The sequence below is a fragment of the Mytilus galloprovincialis genome, chromosome 1 (assembly GCF_965363235.1).
Source record: "Mytilus galloprovincialis chromosome 1, xbMytGall1.hap1.1, whole genome shotgun sequence".
Lineage (NCBI taxonomy): Eukaryota > Metazoa > Mollusca > Bivalvia > Mytilida > Mytilidae > Mytilus > Mytilus galloprovincialis.
In genome coordinates, this window is record NC_134838.1 from 26,990,093 (window position 1) to 27,014,184 (window position 24,092).

The following is a 24,092-nucleotide window of genomic DNA, read 5'->3' on the forward strand; positions in this document are numbered from 1 at the left end:
AGAGGTTGAACCCTGAACGGTTGGGGCAAGTATGGACACAACATTCAAGCTGGATTCAGCTCTTAATTTGGATTGTGATTAAATAGTTGACACATCATAGGTTTCTGACACAGAATGAATGTGTTCTAATGAACTTAAAATTTTTGTTTTCTCTTAGAGCAATTCACTATGCTGTTGAATATTAAACCTCTCAAAAAAATGTTTGAAGAAATTTTCTTTTTTATTTATGAAATTTCAAATGAGAAAAATTGAACCCAATTTTTTTAATCACATCCCCCTTTCCCTTATTCCAAAACTAATCTCAATTAAAATTTCTAATGGAGTTTGCAACAATAACTACTCATTTAAATACATCATAAAATATTAAGATGTAAAAAAAACTGCTTGTTATTACTGAATGGTAAAGATTATTTTAATTTATCAGTTGGTAGTAAAAAGTGAATATACATTGTATATTGTATATAACAAAGATTTAAGTTGATTCTGGACAAAGAAAGATAACTCCAATTAAAAAAAAATCTTGCTATTGCACAATATTTTGCAATTAGATATTTCTTGCTTACTATTCTGGACAAAGAAAGATAACTCTAATTAAAAAAAAATTTGCTATTTCACAATATTGTGCAATTAGATATTTCTTGCCATTGCGCAATACTGTGCAATTGAAAAGACTTGCTATTGCACAATACTTAATATAATAATTTTAGATCCTGATTTGGACCAACTTGAAAACTGGGCCCATAATAAAAAATCTAAGTACATTTTTGGATTCAGCATATCAAAGAACCCCAAGATTTCAAATTTTGTTAAAATCAGACTAAGTTTAATTTTGGACCCTTTGGACTTTAGTGTAGACCAATTTGAAAACAGGACCAAAAATGAAGAATCTACATACACAGTTAGATTTGGTATATCAAAGAACCCCATTTATTCAATTTTTGATGAAATCAAACAAAGTTTAATTTTGGACCCCGATTTGGACCAACTTGAAAACTGGGCCAATAATCAAGAATCTAAGTACATTTTTAGATTCAGCATATCAAAGAACCTAACTGATTCATTTTTTGTCAAAATCAAACTAAGTTTAATTTTGGACCCTTTGGACCTTAATGTAGACCAATTTGAAAACGGGACCAAAAGTTAAGAATCTACATACACAGTCATGACAGTTAGATTCGGCATATCAAAGAACCCCAATTATTCAATTTTGATGAAATCAAACAAAGTTTAATTTTGGACCCTTTGGGCCCCTTATTCTGTTGGGACCAAAACTCCCAAAATCAATACCAATTTCCATTTATGGTCATAAACCTTGTGTTTAAATTTCATAGATTTCTATTTACTTATACTAACGTTATGGTGCGAAAACCAAGAAAAATGCTTATTTGGGTCCCTTTTTGGCCCCTAATTCCTAAACTGTTGGGACCTAAACTCCCAAAATCAATACCAACCTTCCTTTTGTAGTCATTAACATTGTGTTTAAATTTCATTGATTTCTATTTACTTAAACTAAAGTTATTGTGCGAAAACCAAGAATAATGCTTATTTGGGCCCTTTTTTGGCCCCTAATTCCTAAACTGTTGAAACCAAAACTCCCAAAATCAATCCGAACCGTTCTTTTGTGGTCATAAACCTTGTGTCAAAATTTCATAGATTTCTATTAACTTAAACTAAAGTTATAGTGCGAAAACCAAGAAAATGCTTATTTGGGCCCTTTTTGGCCCCTAATTCCTAAAATGTTGGGACCAAAACTCCCAAAATCAATACCAACCTTCCTTTTGTGGTCATAAACCTTGTGTTAAAATTTCATAGATTTCCATTCACTTTTACTAAAGTTAGAGTGGGAAAACTAAAAGTATTCGGACGACGACGACCATCCCCTAAGGAGTTATTGCCCTTCATAGTCAATTTTTAACAATTTTCTTAAAATTTGAAGATTTTCAATAACATTTTCCACAGAAAGTACTGTTATAGATTGAGATAATTGTAAACAGCAAGAATGTTTAGTAAAGTAAGATCTACAAACACATCACCATCACCAAAACACAATTTTGTCATGAATCCATCTGTGTCCATTGTTTAATATTCACATAGACCAAGGTGAGCAACACAGGCTCTTTAGAGCCTCTAGTTCTATAGTACACTGCAAATGTGTATGAATTACAATAAATGAGTATTCATTATGATATAGCTACCCAACAACATAACATAGAACTTACCTGTATATGCATTTTAATAACAGCTTTTCCTATTAATGTTGCACCAAAAAATGTCCAAAATGGAATGAGAAAATGACCACATGTTATTCCTGCCAAATCAAACAGAGGGTTTGGTATCTGTAAAAAAAAGTAAAATTTATAATCAAAACAATCAAAATTGAATTTATACAAATTCAGAGGCAACCCAGTTTCACAATGAAGTAAGCTTAAATAAAATCTATGCTTTTTCAATGTTTAAAAGATTACAATACCAATTTCTAAAATTAGCCTATATTTAATATTTTATCAATAGATATGTACCAACATCTGAGCATCTGCAACTCATATATTTAACTGACAGACTTCTTATACAGATTTAAAAATAGAATTAAAGAACAAAGAGGCACAGATTAAAATAAAGCATGTTTTTTTGTCTGATAATTGACAAATTGACCATGTTTATAGAAAAAATGTTTTGTCGTTTGGAAAAGTTTTTCCAGAAGTGATGTTTTTAAGATTAATACCTGCATACTGTAAACCAACTTATTTTCGCGGATACTTTATTTCGCGTTTATCTCCAGCTAGTCTACTTCACGGCGATTTAATTTCGCGATTTTTTAGTTAACTTGATATAGTTTAATAAGGAAAGATCCAAGTTATACATATTCGCGACGATTTAATTTTGCGTTATTTTTCTTCCCCCAAGAGTCGCGAAAATTAATCGGTCGCGAAATTAAGTTGGTTTACAGTATTCAGAATTTCAGACACAAATTAAAAGTACCATTTATTAAGATTAAACCTTACATAGAAACCCCAGTAATGTTTATCTAGCTTAGTACTTACCGATTGATTGATTGATTGTTGGTTGCTTAACGTCCAGTGGCAAATATTTCATGCATATTCAGGACGAGAACAAGTTCACAATAAATACAATAGGTAGGTCTAGTCACAATAGAGGCCATCTGGGATGATGGTCGGGGAAATTTGGACTGCCACTGGAAAATGAGGGTTTATTGGATAGGGAAAGAAATTTTGCCTTGCAACAGGCCACCTACCCTCAAAGAGTTGTTGCAAGGGTTCTTTACGTGCAAAGAGCTTGGCACTCTCTCTACACGAGACATCGGATTTAACGTCCCCATTCTGACCGGACGTGACTGTGAACTTGATACATCCCGCACAGCCAAACGGACACCCCACTTCAGCAAGCGTTTTACTGCCAGTCGAGAGAAGACCAAGTGACCATATTTCTATTCCCCAGTCACCCTTGGGGGTCAGTACTTACCGATGCACAGGCTAAGATACCAAAGAATCCAACTTTCTGTACAAGGTTATGTACAGCTAATTTAGATTTTTCCATAAATCCCTGAAAATAAAAAATAAAACAATAGACAAGAATATATTAAAAATTCTTTTCCAATTATCATGCTTGAGATAACAGAAATTTCAAATCCTTCTTGTTTGTTTACTATTTAAATGCATTTGGACACATTTAATTCTACTTTTTAACCATTGTTAACTCTAGATCTACTTGAAATATGAACTGATTTAAAATAATGGATAAATTTTTTGTTGCTAATTTGCTTCTAGCTATATTTTCCTCGTTTTAGGTCATATGCTCTTATTTTTTTTTTTTATAAGTTTTGGATTTTCAAATATTTCCACCTAAAGCATTGCTGAAGAGTCATTTCTTGTCAAAATGCACATCTGGTGCAGAAAAATTGGTACCTTTAATGTTATTAATTACAGTAATAACTAACAAACACAGTGAACAAAGCTAACAAAGTCATACCCTCTAAGCACTGTAAAAAGTGTGACAAATCAAGCCAACATAACAAAGAAGCAAAGTCGTGAGTTTTGTTAAGACGTAGCATATGGTTATTTATGCGCTCAATATCATTATGCAAGAAAAATTCTTTAATTTTTTTAAATGAAATCCATTTCAATGCTGGTTCAGAAACAAGATGCCTAAAAACTTCTGAAGATATAGTAGTCCAAATATGAGACATGAGAATGAACAGACAAACAGACCAACAAGTTAAACATACAATTACTATATACAGCTCCCTTAAAAAGGGAGGTATAATACCTACACTGTTAGTGAATTTTAAAATGGATATCCCCAAAACCATAAATAATATTATCTTCACTCGGAGAGTAAGAACAAGATAACGTTTCTTTGTTTACACCGTCAAGTAGTGTTCAACAACTGTATCTATATAGATTCCTACACTGCATCAAGTGTATTACGATATTTCTCCACTCGAGACAGTTAAATTTTATTATTTAAAGCACGAGGCTTAAAATTTAACTGTCTCAAGTGGAGAAATATCGTAATACACGAGTTATAGTGTCGGAATCTGTTTCTCTAATGATTTTTATCCTTCTTTTTCAAAGATTTTCAGAAACTTGTGTTCTTTATATGCGACGTCATCAGGCATTGCCGCCTTTTTTCATGGCGTCACAATAGGACAATTCAGAAGAAAAAAAAAACATTTAGATGTCATAATCAAATTTCGACTAATCATTTGCCGAGAACAGATTTTTCACTAGTGAGGAGGAATATTTTTCTCACACCGGTCAGGAAATGTGAAAATAGCACAAAAATTAGAGAAAGTATCATCAATGTCTGTGCATAGATGTTAAAGAGGAGTTACACTTACAAGAGACAATTACCATAAAAAGCTCAGTATGATAAGTCCCCATTCCCTTTTTGCAACAGGAATTCAGAAAAACCTTTTTGTCACTCAGTGAAATTCTTCAACTTTCAAGATCATGGTCGTTTAAAATGTTTATAGTTCAAAATGTTGAAAAGGATTCTAGAACACTGTTATGACTGTACAGATGCTAAATAAACACAAAATAAAAAAATAAAAAATATTGGAAAGTTTTTGTGTAAATTGTAAACAATTTCATTGTAAGTATGTAAAACATGTAGAAATCCGATCCATAATAAATATTGGGGAAAAAATACAACTTGATATTAGGTGTTAGCTTTTAGTAAATTACTGTTAAATTTATTCATGGCTTGAACGTGTGATGACCGTAGCCAAATTATCCGCCAGCAGCTGTCTGAAACACCAAATCCAATAAATAACTTCTTACGTAAAAATGTAGTTTATACATCATTATGCAATGCTATGAATAGAAATAAGAAATGACTAATGAATTATATTACATTTTGATATTTATTAGTAAATATTTTTAATTGAATATTAGTATGGAACAGATAATCATTAAAGAATTTGAAAAGAAATAAAGGTGCCCTCTACTCTTTCAGAACATTTCGCAAAGTAAGCAAACATCACAAAATTCTTGCCTTAAGTACTTCAAAATTTGCACTGCTGCCCAGCAATTTGAGATTTGCAGTAAGACTATTGATTTTGCAAGCCCGAGTACGGTGCCACATATTGTAATATTGAAGTAGGTTCAATTATCTCCCCTATCATAATACGACCAAGATTATATTCCTTCATGTACATTGTCAGGTAGAGTTCTACAACTGTGTAAAGTGACCAACAGACAGATAGGTAGTCTGATTCCTAGATTTAAACCTCAAAAGCTTAGGTTGTTGGAAGGGGAGTTTAAAAAAAGATAGAATGCCACTTACATTTTAAATCGTGTCAATGGTTTCACAAAAGTTGACACAAAATGCACAAAGGACAAAAGTAAAAATTATAAAATAGACAGAACAAGAATGTGTCCAAAGTACACAGATGCCCCACTCGCACTATCCTTTTCCATGTTCGATGGACTGTGAAATTGGGTAATAATCTAATTTGGCATTAAAATTAGAAAGATTATATCATAAGCAACAAGTGTACTAAGTTTCAAGTTGATTGGACTTCAGCTTCATCAAAAACTACCTTGACCAAAAACTTTAACCTGAATGGATGCACAGACGAACGGACAGACGAACGAAGCCACAGACCAGAAAACATAATGCCCCTCTACTATCGTAGGTGGGGCATAAAAAACAGAGTGATTACTAGAAGGCACCCACAAAAACATGAAAGGCCAAAAATAACAGTACACACTCTCACTCGGACCATAACCTGTGAGACTTACTAATTCTTCAGGATGCTCTTTTTTCTCATGAATGAGTTCTTCTATTTCTTCAAACTCATCGTCATCAAGATCTGCCCCTGACAGCCTGGCTACCCTTGCCATAAAATAGGGCGGCAATTCTCCAAGTGCTGTCCCAGCACCCTGAAACATAAAGATATATTTTTTTAATCTCTCACTCTATAATATAAATTATCCAATAATTAGTACTTCTTGTATGGTGTGGTATAAAAAATATTCTTGCATTTTTGTGCCTGTCCCAAGTCAGGAGCCTCTGGCCTGTGTTAGTCTTGTATGATTTTTAATTTTAGTTCATTTATATATTTCGGGTTTAACATCCATTATCACTGAGCTAATACACATTTTTGTTTAGAGGCCAGCTAAAGCATGCCATGGGTGCGGGATTTTTCTCTTTGTGTTGATGACCCATTGGTGGTCTTTGGTGAATATTGCTCTCAGGTTGGGTTGTTGTCTCTTTAACACATTCCCTATATCCATTCTCAATTTTATCTAAATATCTATGATGAGTTTATTTATTTGCTATGATAGTTTAGGAGACAATATCATTTTCATAAAGGTTGAATATATGACATACCCACATAATAGCTTCAAGTCTGACTTTATTCATTATAGTCCATAATGATACTGTGCTGCCATCTGTAACACCTTCCGGACAAACAATTCTAAAAATACAAGATTACTTAAATTTAATCTAGTGTATGAAATAAGGGATCTATATACATTTATTCATATATGACATTATTTGTTAACACAGTTTAAAAATTAAATCTGTTCATCAATATATTTTATAAATTACATAAAATAGGCCGTTAGTTTTCCTCGTTTGAATTGTTTTACATTGTCATTTCGGGCCTTTGCGGTATGGGCTTAGCTCATTGTTGAAGGCCGTACGGTGACCTATAGTTGTTAATTTCTGTATCATTTTGGTTTCTTGAGGAGAGTAGTCTTATTGTCAATCATACCACATCTTCTTTTTCATAATAAATATTTAAGAAACTATATGTCATACAACTAATAGGGAAAGAAACACAAGCAAATTAAAGAAAAATGCTATTTCAACATAAGAAATTTATTAAAAAAAATCCAGAAAATTATAAAATTCAGAATTGATTCCTATCATTCACAAAATAAAACAATTCAAACAGGAAAATTAATCTTCAAAATATTACTGAACACAAAACTTTGTTTTTGATGAAGTAGAAAAGTATCAAATGAAAAATAACTTTCCAACTACTTAAAGATACTGTTTATATTGGAAGGTTAAAAATTTAGGAAGATTAACACAATCATACTATTCCGTGAAATTTAAGAGTAAGCAAGTCTTTCAGAAACTTTAATAAATCAAAATTTTATAAAGCATTCACTGAATCCATTGATACATGTATCTTACTAAATTAAGAAATATGGGAAGTATTAGCAAACAAGAATGTGTCAATAGTACACGGATACCCTATTAACACTATCATTTTCTATGTTCAGTGGACTGTGAAATTGGGGACAGAACTCTAATTTGGCATTAACATAAAAAAAGATCATATCATAGGGAACATGCTATAAGTTTCAAGTTGATTGGACTTCAACTTCATCAAAAACTACCTTGACCATAAACTTTAACCTGAAGCAGGATAGACAGACAAATAAACGATGCACAGACCTAAAAAGGTACTGCCCCTAGGTGGGGTATAAAAATTTTAAACACAACATTTTTAAATTAAAGAACCTTAGTGAGCGCGCTCACATACCCCACGTCCCCACATTGTCATTGGAGAAATAAAATAAGTATGAGAAAAAAAAATTGTATAAAAAAAAAAATTGAATCATAATTTCCTGTCGATATACACATCTACATAGTATGTCCTTATTATCTGAAAAGGTTTCATGAAATTCTGTTGTGTGGTTTGAGAGGAGTTGCGATGACAAAAGGTTGCAGTAGTATATTGGGCAAATAAGTTCAAAGGGGCGTAACTCCTGGGAAAAAAATTGAATCGTAATTTCCTGTTGATATGCACATCTAAGTAGTATGTCCTTATTATCTGAAAAGGTTTCATGAAATTCTGTTGTGCGGTTTCAGAGGAGTTGAGATCACAAACTGTTGCAGTAGTACATTAAAGTAAATAAGTTCAAAGGGGCGTAACTCCTGGGAAAAAAATGAATCGTAATTTCCTGCCGATATGCACATCTACGTAGTATGTCCTTATTATCTGAAAAGGTTTCATGAAATTCTGTTGTGTGGTTTATACTTCGTTGCGTGGGGTATAATAAACTTTATACATACTCTGTTGGATATGGTGGTTCTGGAAAGTTTGTAGATTTACATTCATAAGCTGCTAACGTTACTGCTGCAATATGTGGTCCCTGAAATAATACAAATTAAAGAACCTTAGTGAGCACGCTCACATACCCCAAGTCCCCACATTGTCATTGGAGAAATTAAATAAGTACAAGAAAAAAAAAATGGTATAAGAAAAAATATTGAATAATAATTTCCTGTCAATATACACATCTACATAGTATGTCCTTATTATCTACAAAATTCCATGAAATTCTGTTGTGTGTTTTCAGAGGAGTTGATATGACAAACTGTTGCAGAAGTACATTGAAGCAAATAAGTTCAAAGGGGCGTAACTCCTAGAAATAAAATTGAATCGTAATTTCCCGTCGATATGCACAACTACATAGTATGTCCTTATTATCTGAAAAGGTTTCATGAAATTCTGTTGTGTAGTTTCAGAGGAGTTGCGATGACAAACTGTTGCAGTAGTACATTAAAGTAAATAAGTTCAAAGGGGCGTAACTCCTAGAAAAAAAATTGAATCGCAATTTCCCGTCGATATGCACAACTACATAGTATGTCCTTATTATCTGAAAAGGTTTCGTGAAATTCTGTTGTGTGGTTTGAGAGGAGTTGCGATGACAAACTGTTGTAGTAGTACATTAAAGTAAATAAGTTCAAAGGGGCGTAATTCCTAGAAAAAAAATTAAATCGCAATTTCCCGTCGATATGCACAACTACATAGTATGTCCTTATTATCTGAAAAGGTTTCGTGAAATTCTGTTGTGTGGTTTGAGAGGAGTTGCGATGACAAGAAACAGGACTGACGGACGGATTGACGGACGGACTGACGGAAGGACGGGTCAAAAACATTATACCCTCCGCAACTTCTTTGCGTGGGGTATAATAACATTTAACATGGGATATTGTGTATATGGAGTTGTAGAGGATGGCATCTAAATTCCGGTAAAAATAAACTCTGAATCTAGAATTTCTGAAAAACGCAAAGTAATCTTTTTAACAGACTTAGAGATAAGACAAAATATACAAGTTTACAAAACACAACAGAACTGCATGTAATCCTGGTCAATCACAAGATACTCAAAAAATGTTTGTAATCATGTGTTTCATGACAGACTAATGTTAATACACCTAGATAAAGTGCTCACCAGATATAATAGAAATGTATGTAATCCTGTCCCCAGACCTACAGATGATAGTACACCAAGATATACTCACCAGATATAATAGAAATGTATGTAATCCTGTCCCCAGACCTACAGATGATAGTACACCAAGATATACTCACCAGATATAATAGAAATGTATGTAATCCTGTCCCCAGACCTACAGATGATAGTACACCAAGATATACTCACCAGATATAATAGAAATGTATGTAATCCTGTCCCCAGACCTACAGATGATAGTACACCAAGATATACTCACCAGATATAATAGAAATGTATGTAATCCTGTCCCCAGACCTACAGATGATAGTACACCAAGATATACTCACCAGATATAATAGAAATGTATGTAATCCTGTCCCCAGACCTACAGATGATAGTACACCAAGACCTAACCAATATGCACACCATAATACATATTTCTCTATTTTTGCAACATACTGAAAAATGAGGACATAATATCATGGGTTAAAATTCTTATTGATTTCTTCTTAATAAATCTAATATTTCTTTTAACCCTTTCACCGATTGCTGCCCAGACAGAAGCTACTCTGAGACGATGGCTTCCCTGGCTACTATTGCTCAAGTGGGAGATCTTCATAATAAATGTCAACCAGATGCTCCGCAGGGCATAGCTTTATACGACCGCAGAGGTTGAACCCTGAACGGTTAGGGCAAGTATGGACACAACATTCAAGCTGGATTCAGCTCTAAATTTGGATTGTGATTAAATAGTTGACACAGCATAGGTTTCTGACACAGAATGAATGTGTTCTAATGAACTTAAAATTTTTGTTTCTCTTAGAGCAATTCACTATGCTGTTGAATATTAATCCTCTCAAAAAAATGTTTGAAGAAATTTTCTTTTTTATTTATGAAATTTCAATTGAGAAAAATTGAACCCGATTTTTTTAATCACATCCCCCTTTCCCTTATTCCAAAACTAATCTCAATTAAAATTTCTAATGGAGTTTGCAACAATAACTACTCATTTAAATACATCATAAAATATTAAGATGTAAAAAAACTGCTTGTTATCACTGAATGGTAAAGATTATTTTAATTTATCAGTTGGTAGTAAAAAGTGAATATACATTGTATATTGTATATAACAAAGATTTAAGTTGATTCTGGACAAAGAAAGATAACTCCAATTAAAAAAAAATCTTGCTATTGCACAATATTTTGCAATTAGATATTTCTTGCTTACTATTCTGGACAAAGAAAGATAACTCTAATTAAAAAAAAATTTGATATTTCACAATATTGTGCAATTAGATATTTCTTGCCATTGCGCAATACTGTGCAATTGAAAAGACTTGCTATTGCACAATACTTAATATAATAATTTTAGATCCTGATTTGGACCAACTTGAAAACTGGGCCCATAATAAAAAATCTAAGTACATTTTTGGATTCAGCATATCAAAGAACTTCAAGATTTCAATTTTTGTTAAAATCAGACTAAGTTTAATTTTGGACCCTTTGGACTTTAGTGTAGACCAATTTGAAAACAGGACCAAAAATGAAGAATCTACATACACAGTTAGATTTGGTATATCAAAGAACCCCATTTATTCAATTTTTGATGAAATCAAACAAAGTTTAATTTTGGACCCCGATTTGGACCAACTTGAAAACTGGGCCGATAATCAAGAATCTAAGTACATTTTTAGATTCAGCATATCAAAGAACCTAACTGATTCATTTTTTGTCAAAATCAAACTAAGTTTAATTTTGGACCCTTTGGACCTTAATGTAGACCAATTTGAAAACGGGACCAAAAGTTAAGAATCTACATACACAGTCATGACAGTTAGATTCAGCATATCAAAGAACCCCAATTATTCAATTTTGATGAAATCAAACAAAAGTTTAATTTTGGACCCTTTGGGCCCCTTATTATGTTGGGACCAAAACTCCCAAAATCAAACCCAACCTTTCTTTTATGGTCATAAACCTTGTGTTTAAATTTCATAGATTTCTATTTACTTATACTAACGTTATGGTGCGAAAACCAAGAAAAATGCTTATTTGGGTCCCTTTTTGGCCCCTAATTCCTAAACTGTTGGGACCTAAACTCCCAAAATCAATACCAACCTTCCTTTTGTAGTCATTAACATTGTGTTTAAATTTCATTGATTTCTATTTACTTAAACTAATGTTATTGTGCGAAAACCAAGAATAATGCTTATTTGGGCCCTTTTTTGGCCCCTAATTCCTAAACTGTTGAGACCAAAACTCCCAAAATCAATCCCAACCGTTCTTTTGTGGTCATAAACCTTGTGTCAAAATTTCATAGATTTCTATTAACTTAAACTAAAGTTATAGTGCGAAAACCAAGAAAATGCTTATTTGGGCCCTTTTTGGCCCCTAATTCCTAAAATGTTGGGACCAAAACTCCCAAAATCAATACCAACCTTCCTTTTGTGGTCATAAACCTTGTGTTAAAATTTCATAGATTTCCATTCACTTTTACTAAAGTTAGAGTGCGAAAACTAAAAGTATTCGGACGACGACGACGACGACGACGACGACGACGACGACGACGACGACGACGACGACGACGACGACGACGCTGACGCCAACGTGATAGCAATATACGACGAAAATTTTTTCAAAATTTGCGGTCGTATAATAAAAACTTGTTTGTAGTTATTTGTGTATTTATTTCATTCACTAACACCATGTTCACAGTTTTATTCATGTTTTGATCATTTTTTCCTCATAAAATATTCAAATTTTCAAATTTTTGGCATTATATCTAGGTGAAATTCTCAAAATTCTGCTATTTGACCCCAAATCGTAATTTTTTAACCCAAAACGGCAAACTTTTGAAAAATTTTATGAGGCTGAACAAATTCCTCACACTGAACGATGTCCATCCCAAGTGTTTTGTACATAAAACGACATTTTATGTCAAACCAGGTGCTCCGCAGGGCGCAGCTTTATACGACCGCAGAGGTCGTCCCCTGAACAGTTGGGGCAAGTATGGACAAAACATTCAAGCGTGATACAGCTCTGAATTTGGATTGTGATCAAATTTTTGACATTATATGTTTTTTTTTTACACAAAACAAATGTCAAGATTTTACAAATCAATTAAAGATTTCTTCAAACTTTTTAAATCTAAAATTAAATAGTTGACACAGCATAGGTTTCTGACACAGAATGAATGTGGTCTAATGAACTTAAAAGGTTTTTTTTTGCCTTTGAGCAATTCACTATGCTGTTGAATATTAATCCTCTCAAAAAAATGTTTGAAGAAATTTTCTTTTTATTTATGAAATCTGAAATGAGAAAAATTTAAACCCCCCCCCTTTTTTTCACATCCCCGTTTCCCTTTTTCCAAAACTGATATCAATTCAAATTTCTAATGGAGTTTGCAACAATAACTACTCTTTTAAATACATCATAAGATATTAAAATGTAAAATAAAGTGCTTGTTATCACTGAATGGTAAAGATTGGTTGGTAGTAAAAGTGAATATACATTGTTTATTGTATAAAACAATAAAAAAAACTTCATCAGCAACATTTTATATTGGCAAATTTCCAATGAAGTTATTTACATAAAGTTATTGGCAAATAAAAATAGAAAATGACATCATAGTCATGTCTGGCAAATGTCCAACATACATTATCTAAAAACATTTTAGATAAGATAAGGAAAAAAAGCTTCATCAGCAACATTTTATATTGGCAAATTTCCAATGAAGTTATTTACATAAAGTTATTGGCAAATAAAAATAGAAAATGACATCATAGTCAAGTCTGGTAAATTTCCAACATATATTATCAACTACTATTCTATACAAAGAAAGATAACTCCAATTGAAAATTAATTGCTATTGCACGTACAATATTGTGCAATTAGATATTTCTTGCTATTGTGCAATACTGTGCAATTGAAAAGGAGAAGGGGCTATAAGGGGCAAAATTGGCCTCAATTTCGAGAATTTTTCAAATTCTACTTATTCGTATGTGTATGGCTTTCTTTTTCCGTTACACATATTCATTTTATGAAAAAAATGTTTTTTTGTAGTTATGACGTCATAATGCCGTGTTTTGACAACACTTCACGTGCATATTTGTTGGCTTTTCACAATTTTTTACTCATTTTCACTAACTTTTTTTACGAAAAAAGTACCAGCGCATTCTTGCCCCAACGAAATATTTAATCAGAGCAATAATATCAACATAAAGCATCTTATGTTGAAATATTTCAGTGGGGCAAAGCTGCGCTCATACTGAATTTTAATTAAAAACTTGCTCAAAACCGGCATCAAAGTTCCAAAATTTTTCGTCCGTTTTTCATACATACCGTTATCGGAATAAGGTTGACCAGGAACAGCTGTATTTGTTTAACATATTATTAGTCAATGGTTGATAATAAAACAGTTTCATTATAGAAAGTAAATTGTAAAGTGTTTTTCTTCATATTAAAGTACATAACATAGCCTCTCAAGTACAGCCTAGCCCTTGTCGTCTTATATTTATTGTAAGTGATTATGGAACTGACACACAGAATTTTACTTGTTTCTGTTGTTAAGAAGCTTTTTATAGCGGAATAGAAATCAATGTATCATTCGTTAAATACTTGATATAAACAGACAGAATTAAAAAAACTTTCAATATTTAAACTTAACACGTAAAAAATTCCACAGCACAGCAGGGGAGTGTTTTTTTTTTGTTCTTTGGTTGTGAGCCAGAAAAGGTCCATTTCTGTTGTTTTTTTTTTGTTTTTTTTTTTTTTTTGCATTGGGAAGATCTTCTGGCTCTCTTCTACCTCTTCCCTTGAAATAGGTGGTTTAGACAGCAGAGGCACAAAACAAAAATGGCGTTGTTTTGTCGAAATGACAATAATAAATAGAGAGCCTCCCCGTGCTTAAGGTTTATGCTCTTATATTATACTAGATTATGAGCCTTCGGCTGTTGTCTGCTCTATGGTCGGGTTGTTATCGCTTTGACACATTCCCCATTTCCTTTCTCAATGTTATTATGAATGTAGATATATTAGAATGTGAGCTGTGTTATACATGTTTTTATGGTACGACAGCCTTAGTAGGACATCTCTGTAGGATGATAAGCTAGATGAATATAAGAACTACACGGACAATAACAGTTAAGGGCCAACTATTTAATATTCTAGGGAAGGAATTTTAAATTTATTGTTGTTAAACTCTACTTTCATCACTCATGATTTGGCTAGTGGTTAGTTGAAATCATTAGATGAGGAATGAAGAAGGAAAGAGGGTATTATTGATCATTTTAATATGTCGCTAAACATGCCTTTTTTTCAACTCTTAGCAGGCAACCATATTTATATACGAAATACTCCTGTCCCCACCCCAACCGAAGTTATTAAATATCAGATGGTTTTCTCTTATTTAACACAACTTTAAATTGATGCTAATTTTTAACGCACAGTGACACATATTTCATGCAATTGCATATTCAGGAAAAATGAGATTAAACATCAGATATATATAACATTGTATAATATAAAAACTAAGAGATGTGTTATTATTGATAATATGGCAACTATCCACCGGAGTTCAAATATGAAGTGGATGTAAGCAATTACAGGCAACCGTAAGGCCTTCAATAATGACAAAATCCGATACTGTTAAGCCGTGAAGTCCATGAAAAGTGTGAAACAATTTAAACGAATAAACTAACGGTTTAATTATACATAACAAATCAATTTAAAAAATATCTAAAATGAGTTGAGACATGAACCAACGACAACCACTAAACTGCAGGCTGCTGACTTGGGACAGGTTCATAAAGAATATGGCAGGGGTTGATATTAAAACGAAGATGTGGTATGATTGCCAATGAGACAATTTCTCACAAGAGACTAAATGACGCAGAAATTAACAGCCATATATCACCATACGCTCTTCAACATAAGCATAATAAAATTGAGAACGGACATGGGGAATGTGTCAAAGAGACAACATTTCACATATTCAGCTATAAAAGGCCCCGAAATCACTAGAAGAAAACTAACAGCCTAATTAATGTACAAAATAATGAACGAAAAACAAGTAAGTAACACAGCAACAAACAATAACCACTGACTTACAAGCTCCTGACTTGGGACAAGCATATAGTTTTTTACATACATAATTTGGCGGGGATTAACATGTAAGCCGCGGATCCCAACCATCCCCTAACCTAGTACAGTGGTTTAACAGCACAACAGCATGTTTGTGAGCGCTCAACCCTCCCCGAAGTTGAAACAGTAGCGTAGCAGTACAATATAAAAACAACCGGCACAAATCAGTTGCAATTAGATTAACTCAAAATATCGGTACAGACAAACACAAAATAAAACCAGCAAACTAGAATTAAGACAATAGAGTATTGAACTAAAAGTATTTGCAATTACTGGTAATGTGTTCAAAACTAATTGCAACAAGTACTGAGATAAATCTTGTTCTCCCAGAATGAAGTATCAATCAGTACACAACCAACTGGTCCTTTTTCGTTGTCTATAGTCCCTAGTGTAAACAGTGTATAACTTACATGTTTTATTTGATACACTTTCCCAATTTATTTCTTGATATCAAATGCATGAAATATTAAGAAGGGGGGGGGGGTGTATTTACATGTTAAAAAAAATTGGGTGCTGAATCTTTATGTTATTAGTAGTGATTTGGTCCAGTTCAAAAAGGTCAAATTTTATCACGCCTGAAGCTGTCAAACTGAATTTTACACCTCCTTAACACAGAATTGTCAATATTTTGAGTTAGAGCTGGTAGAAGTTTCTATAATTTTGATATTATTTGTCCCACTGGTAGAACACTACACTGTAAAAATCTTTTTGAGAAAGAGCAGCTGCGATTTTTTAAATTTGAATTTATTGTCTAAAAGAAATGCACTACGAAATAACTGTGTTCTCGGGCCAACTGATTTATTTATTAAGAAACGTCTGGTATACCTTATATACTTACATATAGATCCATATACAATGAAGGTTGTAGAAAAATGGTAGATCCGAAGGTTTTGACCATCAAAATTGTGCATTAGAAATAATATTTAGGACCAGAAGATGTTCTTCATGGAGCACCATAGAAAAACGATATTTAGAACTTCCAGATATCTTAGCTTTATACAAAAAAAATCCAGTTCGGTTTCTTTTAAAAAAAATGTATAGACTGAGATGTACTTTTTGATCAGTCATATTGACAAACATTGACGATTTTTCGTGCACTTTAAGATAAATCGTAAAAATCAAATAGTGGGAGATTAAGCCTGGTTTGTTTAGAAAAATTGAGACATAGGAAAGCACTTTAAAGAAAATTGTAACGAACAGAGCACACTTTTACAGTCATGCATGTCTACGGGACGTATCTTAATATTCTAAAAAAAAAAAAGGTCATCGAAAACTTGATTTATGTCATCCAACATAACAAAAATCTGCTATATTCGACGTCAAAATTAATTTTTATTTTACTCTTCACCAGAATATATAGTTATATACCTTTTATGGCAGGAATTTCATTGCAAACTCCATGATTATTAAAATCTGCTGAGGCTTGAGGTCCTTTAGGATATCCAGTTGTGATTGGTCTTAGTTGATTGTTCAGACTATATGTCTCTTCCAGACATGCATCTGATCCATGGTTTGATACAGTTAATTTTCTCTCCTGAATCTTCACAGAACTGAGCACACTGTAACATTTTCAACATCTCGAATCAGCTGACACTGCTCATGATCACATGCTGAGTATAATTCTAGCCTTTTGGGGTAACTGAGAAGTCAAGTAATGCAATGGTCTGCACGTCTACTCTGAGATGCACAATGTACATGACGTAGTTTAAAATCAATTTTAAGGCACTGCTTTGCTGCAGAAAGCTTATTCTTAGAAAACTTGGGCTGTTCATTTGACATACATGTGGATCCCTTATTATGAAGCTCATCAATCATCTCTTCAAGTCGTGTAAATGGGCGTATGACATTTGCGCCGATTTTGGAAATTTTCATTCTTTCATTTGCGCCGATTTCATTTTTTCATTTGCGCCGATTTTATATTTGCTCCTAATGAGATTTACAGTAAGTTAATACTTGTACATGTACTATACCATTGGTAATATCTGGTTATAAATGTTGTTCACTTATGTTTAATTAGTTAATTTTGATTCATATTGTTCTGGAACTTCGTTGTAACATGATGGACATATTGCACATTAAAACTAAGCCGAGGAGTCGATTCTTTAATCAGCGACGATCATACATACAGGAAGGTCAGTGTCCTAAAACATATCTTACTAATGAACCATACAATCGTCTAAATCCAGTCACCACGGATTCTGATAGTCTGACTATTATCAAAACACAAAACGAGCATAACCATGTGGCAGATGACCGAAAGTCAGAGGCTATGAACTACGGGTACGGTCAAGGAAAAAGTCTGGAGATGTTTCTTGTGGTCCTTCTTCCATCTCCCCGTGGTGAGCAGGGGACAACAGTTATATATATATATATACATGTTATGATTGACAATTCATTTCATTTGTACAAGTGGCTAACCGAAGACGTCTATAATAATTAATGAAAAATAACATGACTTTGTTAGAGAGTTGTCTCATTGGCACTCATACGGTACCACATCTTCTTATATCTATTCACCTGTAATTTACCTGTAAAAAAATCGGCGCAAATGAAAAAAAAAATCGGCGCAAATGAAAGAAAAAATCGGCGCAAATGAAATGCAGATCGGCGCAAATGCAAAACGTCGGTGTAAATGTGTCATTTTCATCTGCTGCAATATTGTCTAGACCTTGTAAACTTGTTCTTTTTGAAGCTGCATATGTTTGTAAGATTCTATACAAGGATGATTTTCTTAATGGAGTAAAGTCAGTATTTTCACAATAAGAAAGATATATATCATATATATATTAACCATCTGTGAAAGACATACTGTTCTGACTACATCTGGAATACTTAGACTTTTGCCACAGAGTCCAATTTCATATCTGGTGTTTCATATATTTAACTAACTGATTGAACAAAACAGGAGTCAGTTAAGAATGCCATAAAATGTTTTAATTTGACAGTGTTCATCCTTTGTCTGGGGTATTTTTCTTTGACCATGTCAACTAATCCTGTGGTTTCAATATCTAATATTTAGACTGATAATACATGTAGCTTGAAATGTTAGGTATGTATCTGTTTATATCTGACTTTGTGTATTTTTTTGACAGAACAGCCAGCAGTTGCTACTTTAATACATTGTTTTCAGTCTGTATGTTCATCTTAAATAATGTTAATATAAATCCTTCAGGTAATGAAGTTGTAATTCCAGAAGATAGTTTTGCTTTCTTTTAAATTCATCAGACTGGCCAGGTGCAATTCAAATATGTGTGATACTACTTCCTCAGTTTTTCGTGTATAGTATCTTTTGGTGCAGTCTGATGTACTATTCCAAGTTGTTTTAGTTGCAATTTTAAGGAACTCACAGTATTATTTGAGATCAGTGTCAAACAGTTATTAACATTACCAAGTTGATGATCAGTACATGTACTTCCCTGTGCCACAAAAATTCTGACGTCTGACTCCAATTTGATATCTGTGAATCTGTAATAGATCCCTGAAATAAAAGAATACAATTAACAGATATCTATGAACATGATACATTAATAATTCTTATAATAATATGATTTAAAATTGAGAAAGGAAATGGTGAATATGTCAAAGCGACAACCACCCGACCATAGAGCAAACAACAGCCGAAGGCAACCAATGGGTCTTCAATGTAGCGAGAATTCCCGCACCCGTAGGTGTCCTTCAGCTGGCCCCTAAAATATGCATAATAGTACAGTGATAATGGACGTCATACTAAACTCCGAATTATACACAAGAAACTAAAATTTAAAAATCATACAAGACTAACAAAGGCCAGAGGCTCCTGACTTGGGACAGGCGCAAAATTGCGGCGGGGTTAAACATGTTTATGAGATCTCAACCCTCCCCCTATACCTCTAGCCAATGTAGAAAAGTAAAAGAATAACAATACGCACATTAAAATTCAGTTCAAGAGAAGTCCGAGTCTGATGTCAAAAGATGTAACAAAAGAAAATAAATAAAATGACAATAATACATAAATAACAACAGACTACTAGCAGTTAACTGACATGCCAGCTCCAGACCTCAATTAAACTGATTGAAAGATTATGTCTTCATCATATGAATATCAGGTACAATCCCTCCCGTTAGGGGTTTAGTATCATACTATCATAAAATATATGAGAAGAACATAACCCGTGTCATGCCAACAACTGTTTTTTTAGAAATAAATGTGTTTAGTTCCGATGCAAAGACCCTATCAGTGAATCAATGTTAAAGCCAAAATATGCAATCTTTAATGACCTGACAACAGTATCGTAACTATATCCCCTTTTAATAAGTCTATTTAAAGGTTTTGTTAGTTTCTGAGGAGAATACTGACATTTTTGTGCTTTATAAAGAATATTTCCATAAAATTTTGGATGTGAAATACCTGAACGTATAAGATGTCTGCATGTTGAGTTATATTTACGAATTATTTCCTTATACCGGTGATAAAATTTAGTAAATGTTTTGACCAGTTTGTGATATCGAAAACCCTGGTGTAATAATTTTTCAGTAATACATAAATTTCTCTCGCTAAAATCTAATACATTGTTACATACACGAGCGAATCGTACAAGTTGAGATATATAAACACCATAAGATGGTGACAAGGGAACGTCACCATCTAAAAATGGATAATTAACAATAGGAAATGAAAAATCATCTCTTTTATCATAAATTTTTGTATTAAGCTTCCCGTTTATGATATAGATATCAAGATCGAGGAAAGGGCAGTGGTCATTGTTATCATTAGCTTGCATATATCAATAAATACTTGAACGGGATTGGTCAATTTCATTATTCCCCCTTGGTTTACACTTCAATAAATATAAAAAAGAAGATGTGGTATGAATGCCAATGAGACAACTATCCACAAAAGACCAAAATGATACAGACATTAACAACTATAGGTCACTGTACGGCCTTCAACAATGATCAAAGCCCATACCGCATAGTCAGCTATAATAGGCCCCGATAAGACAATGTAAAACAATTCAAACGAGAAAATGATACATTAATAATTCTTATAACAAGAGGCTCTCAAGAGCCTGAATCGCTCACCTGGTAAACAATGCCTTATTGAACATATTGAACCATGCCAGGCATGTACAGCTAACAATTCTTCAATATTACAAATATATATGACTTACTGTTTATAAATAATGAAAATGAGACCAAAACACAAACACTTAAAACTTAGCAATGGACTGTGAAAATGAGGTCAAGTTCAAATAAAACCTGCGTAACCGACATATAGATCATAAAATATTTTCATACACCAAATATAGTTGACCTAATGCATAAAGTATTAAAATGACAATTTTGGTCATATTAACCTATTTGTAGATCTTACTTTGCTGATCGGGTCAATTGACAATTTTGGTCATATTTAACTTATTTGTAGATCTTACTTTGCTGATCATTTTTGTCGAGCCTTCGACTTTAGTCGAAAAAGCGAGACTAAGCGATCCTACATTCCGTCGTCGTCGGCTGCGTCCACAAATATTCACTCTGTGGTTAAAGTTTTTGAAATTTTAATAACTTTCTTAAACTATACTGAATATCTACCAAACTTGGACAGAAGCTTGTTTATGATCATAAGAAAGTATCCAGAAGTAAATTTTGTAAAAATAAAATTCCATTTTTTCCGTATTTTACTTATAAATGGACTTAGTTTTTCTGTGAGGAAACATTACATTCACTCTGTGGTTAAAGTTTTTAAAATTTTAATAACTTTCATAAACTATCCTTGATTTGTACCAAACTTGGACAGAAGCTTGTTTATGATCATCAGATAGTATCAAGAAGAAAATTTTGTAAAAATAAACTTCCACTTTTCCGTATTTTACTTATAAATGGACTTATTTTTTTGGCCAGAAACAAAACATTCACTCTGTGGTTTAAGTTTTTAAAATTTTTATAATGTTCTTAAACTATCCTGGATTTCTACCAAACTTAGACATAAGCTTGTTTCTGATCATAAGATATTATTCAGAAGTAAATTTTGTGAAAAAAAAATTCACTTTTTCCGTATTTTACTTATAAATGGACTTAGTTTTTCTTCCAGTTAACATTGCATACAGTCTGCAGTTAAAGTTTATAAAACATTTATTAGATTCATAAACTATCCTGGATTTTTTACCAAACTTGGAAGCTTCTTTCAATCAAACGACAGTATCGAGAGGGAAATTTTTATTGATGTTTTTCCTCATTTTTGTTGAGTCTGCAATTAACAGCAAAAGTAGGCGAGACATTGGGTTCCGTGGAACCCTTACGAATTTTTGCTGTTTACAGTTTATCTTTATCTATAATGATATTCAAGATAATGACCAAAAACTGCAAAATTTCCTTAAAATTACCAATTAAGTGGCAGCAACCCAACAATGGTTTGTTTGATTCGTCTGAAAATTTCAGGGCTGATAGATCTTGACCTAATGAACATTTTTACCCCTGTCAGATTTGCTCTAAATGCTTTCATTTTTGAGATATAAGCCAAAAACTGCATTTGACCCCTATGTTCTATTTAAAGTAAGGGCGGCCATGTTTTTTGACGGATCAAAAATCGAAGCACACACTTTGTGCAGGATAATCTAAGGAACTATCATGCTAAGTTTCATCCAAATCCATTCAGTAGTTTCAGAGGAGAAGATTTTTTAAAGTTAGCAAATATGATGAACAAATTGTGAAAAATTGTCATTAAAGGACATTTACCCCTTAAGGGGTCAATTGACAATTTTGGTCATATTAACCTATTTGTAGATTTTACTTTGCTGATCATTTTTGCTGTTTACAGTTTATCTTCATCTATAATAATATTCAAGATAATGACCAAAAACTGCAAAATTTCCTTAAAATTACCAATTAAGTGGCAGCAACCCAACAATGGTTTGTTTGATTCATCTGAAATTTTCTGGGCTGATAGATCTTGACCTAATGAACATTTTTACCCCATGACAGATTTGCTCTAAATGCTTCCGTTTTTGAGATATAAGCCAAAAACTGCATTTGACCCCTATGTTCTATTTTAAGTAACAGCGGCCATGTTTTTTGACTGATCAAAAATCGAAGCACACACTTTGTGCAGGATAATCTAAGGAACAATCGTTTTAAGTTTCATTCAAATCCATTCAGTAGTTTCAGAGGAGAAGATGTTTGAAAAATTGTTAACGACGACGACGACGACGACGTTGACGACGACGGACGCCAAGTGATGAGAAAAGCTCACACCAGGTGAGCTAATAATATGATTTGCATATATCAATAAATACTTGAACAGGATTGGTCAATTTCATTATTCCCCCTTGGTTTACACTTCAATAAATATAAAAAAGAAGATGTGGTATGATTGCCAATGAGACAACTATCAACAAAAGACCAAAATGACACAGACATTAACAACTATAGGTCACTGTACGGCCTTCAACAATGATCAAAGCCCATACCCCATAGTCAGCTATAATAGGCCCTGATAAGACAATGTAAAACAATTCAAACGAGAAAACTAACGGTCTATTTATGTAAAACAAGAGGCTGTCACAACAACAGCAAACCAAATTTATTAACATTTATTTGTATCCTGCCAATATCACAAGAACCATAACTGATGAACGGTGAAAATGAAAATCGTCAATATCAAATTTGACCTCCATTTTGTCATCAGTATCAACATTTTAAAATTTGAAAAGCTTAGGTTGAATGGTTCATGAGTAAATGCACGGACACAACTGGAAAAGCCATTTTTCAATCTTTCAAGAACCATAACTCCTGAACCGTAAAATTCAAAATCGTCATTATTGAACTTGACCTCCATTTTGTCATCAGTAACAACATATTAAAATTTGAGAAGCTTTGGTTGAACAGTTCATGTGTAAATGCACGGACACAACTGGAAATGCCATTTTTCAGTCTTTCAAGAACCATAACTCCTGAACGGCAAAAGTCAAAATCGTCATTATTGAACTTGACCTCCATTTTGTCATCAGTAACAACATATTAAAATTTGAAAAGCTTTGGTTGAACAGTTCATGGGTAAATGCACGGACACGACTGGAAAAGCCATTTTTCAATCTTTCAAGAACCATAACTCCTGAACGGTAAAAGTCAAAATCGTCATAATTAAACTTGACCTCCATTTTGTCATCAGTAACAACATATTAAAATTTGGGAAGCTTTGGTTGATAAGTTCATGCGTAAATGCACAGACACGACTGGAAAAGCCATTTTTCA

The 24,092-nt window shown here is 33.0% G+C and overlaps 1 protein-coding gene across 1 annotated transcript in view; it reads right to left on the reverse strand.

Moving 5' to 3' along the window:
* LOC143070852 (vacuole membrane protein 1-like) overlaps positions 1-10,189 on the reverse strand; it is a gene marked incomplete at its 5' end in the record, with an annotated part of 33,503 nt that extends 23,314 nt beyond the window's left edge. Inside the window, 6 exons of the mRNA XM_076244973.1 lie at positions 2,220-2,336; positions 3,481-3,561; positions 6,264-6,404; positions 6,856-6,943; positions 8,557-8,636; positions 10,073-10,189. Coding sequence (XP_076101088.1) covers positions 2,220-2,336; positions 3,481-3,561; positions 6,264-6,404; positions 6,856-6,943; positions 8,557-8,636; positions 10,073-10,189 — 624 coding nt within the window. The remainder of the gene's footprint in view (positions 1-2,219; positions 2,337-3,480; positions 3,562-6,263; positions 6,405-6,855; positions 6,944-8,556; positions 8,637-10,072) is intronic.
* Between the last annotated feature and the right edge of the window lie 13,903 nt (positions 10,190-24,092).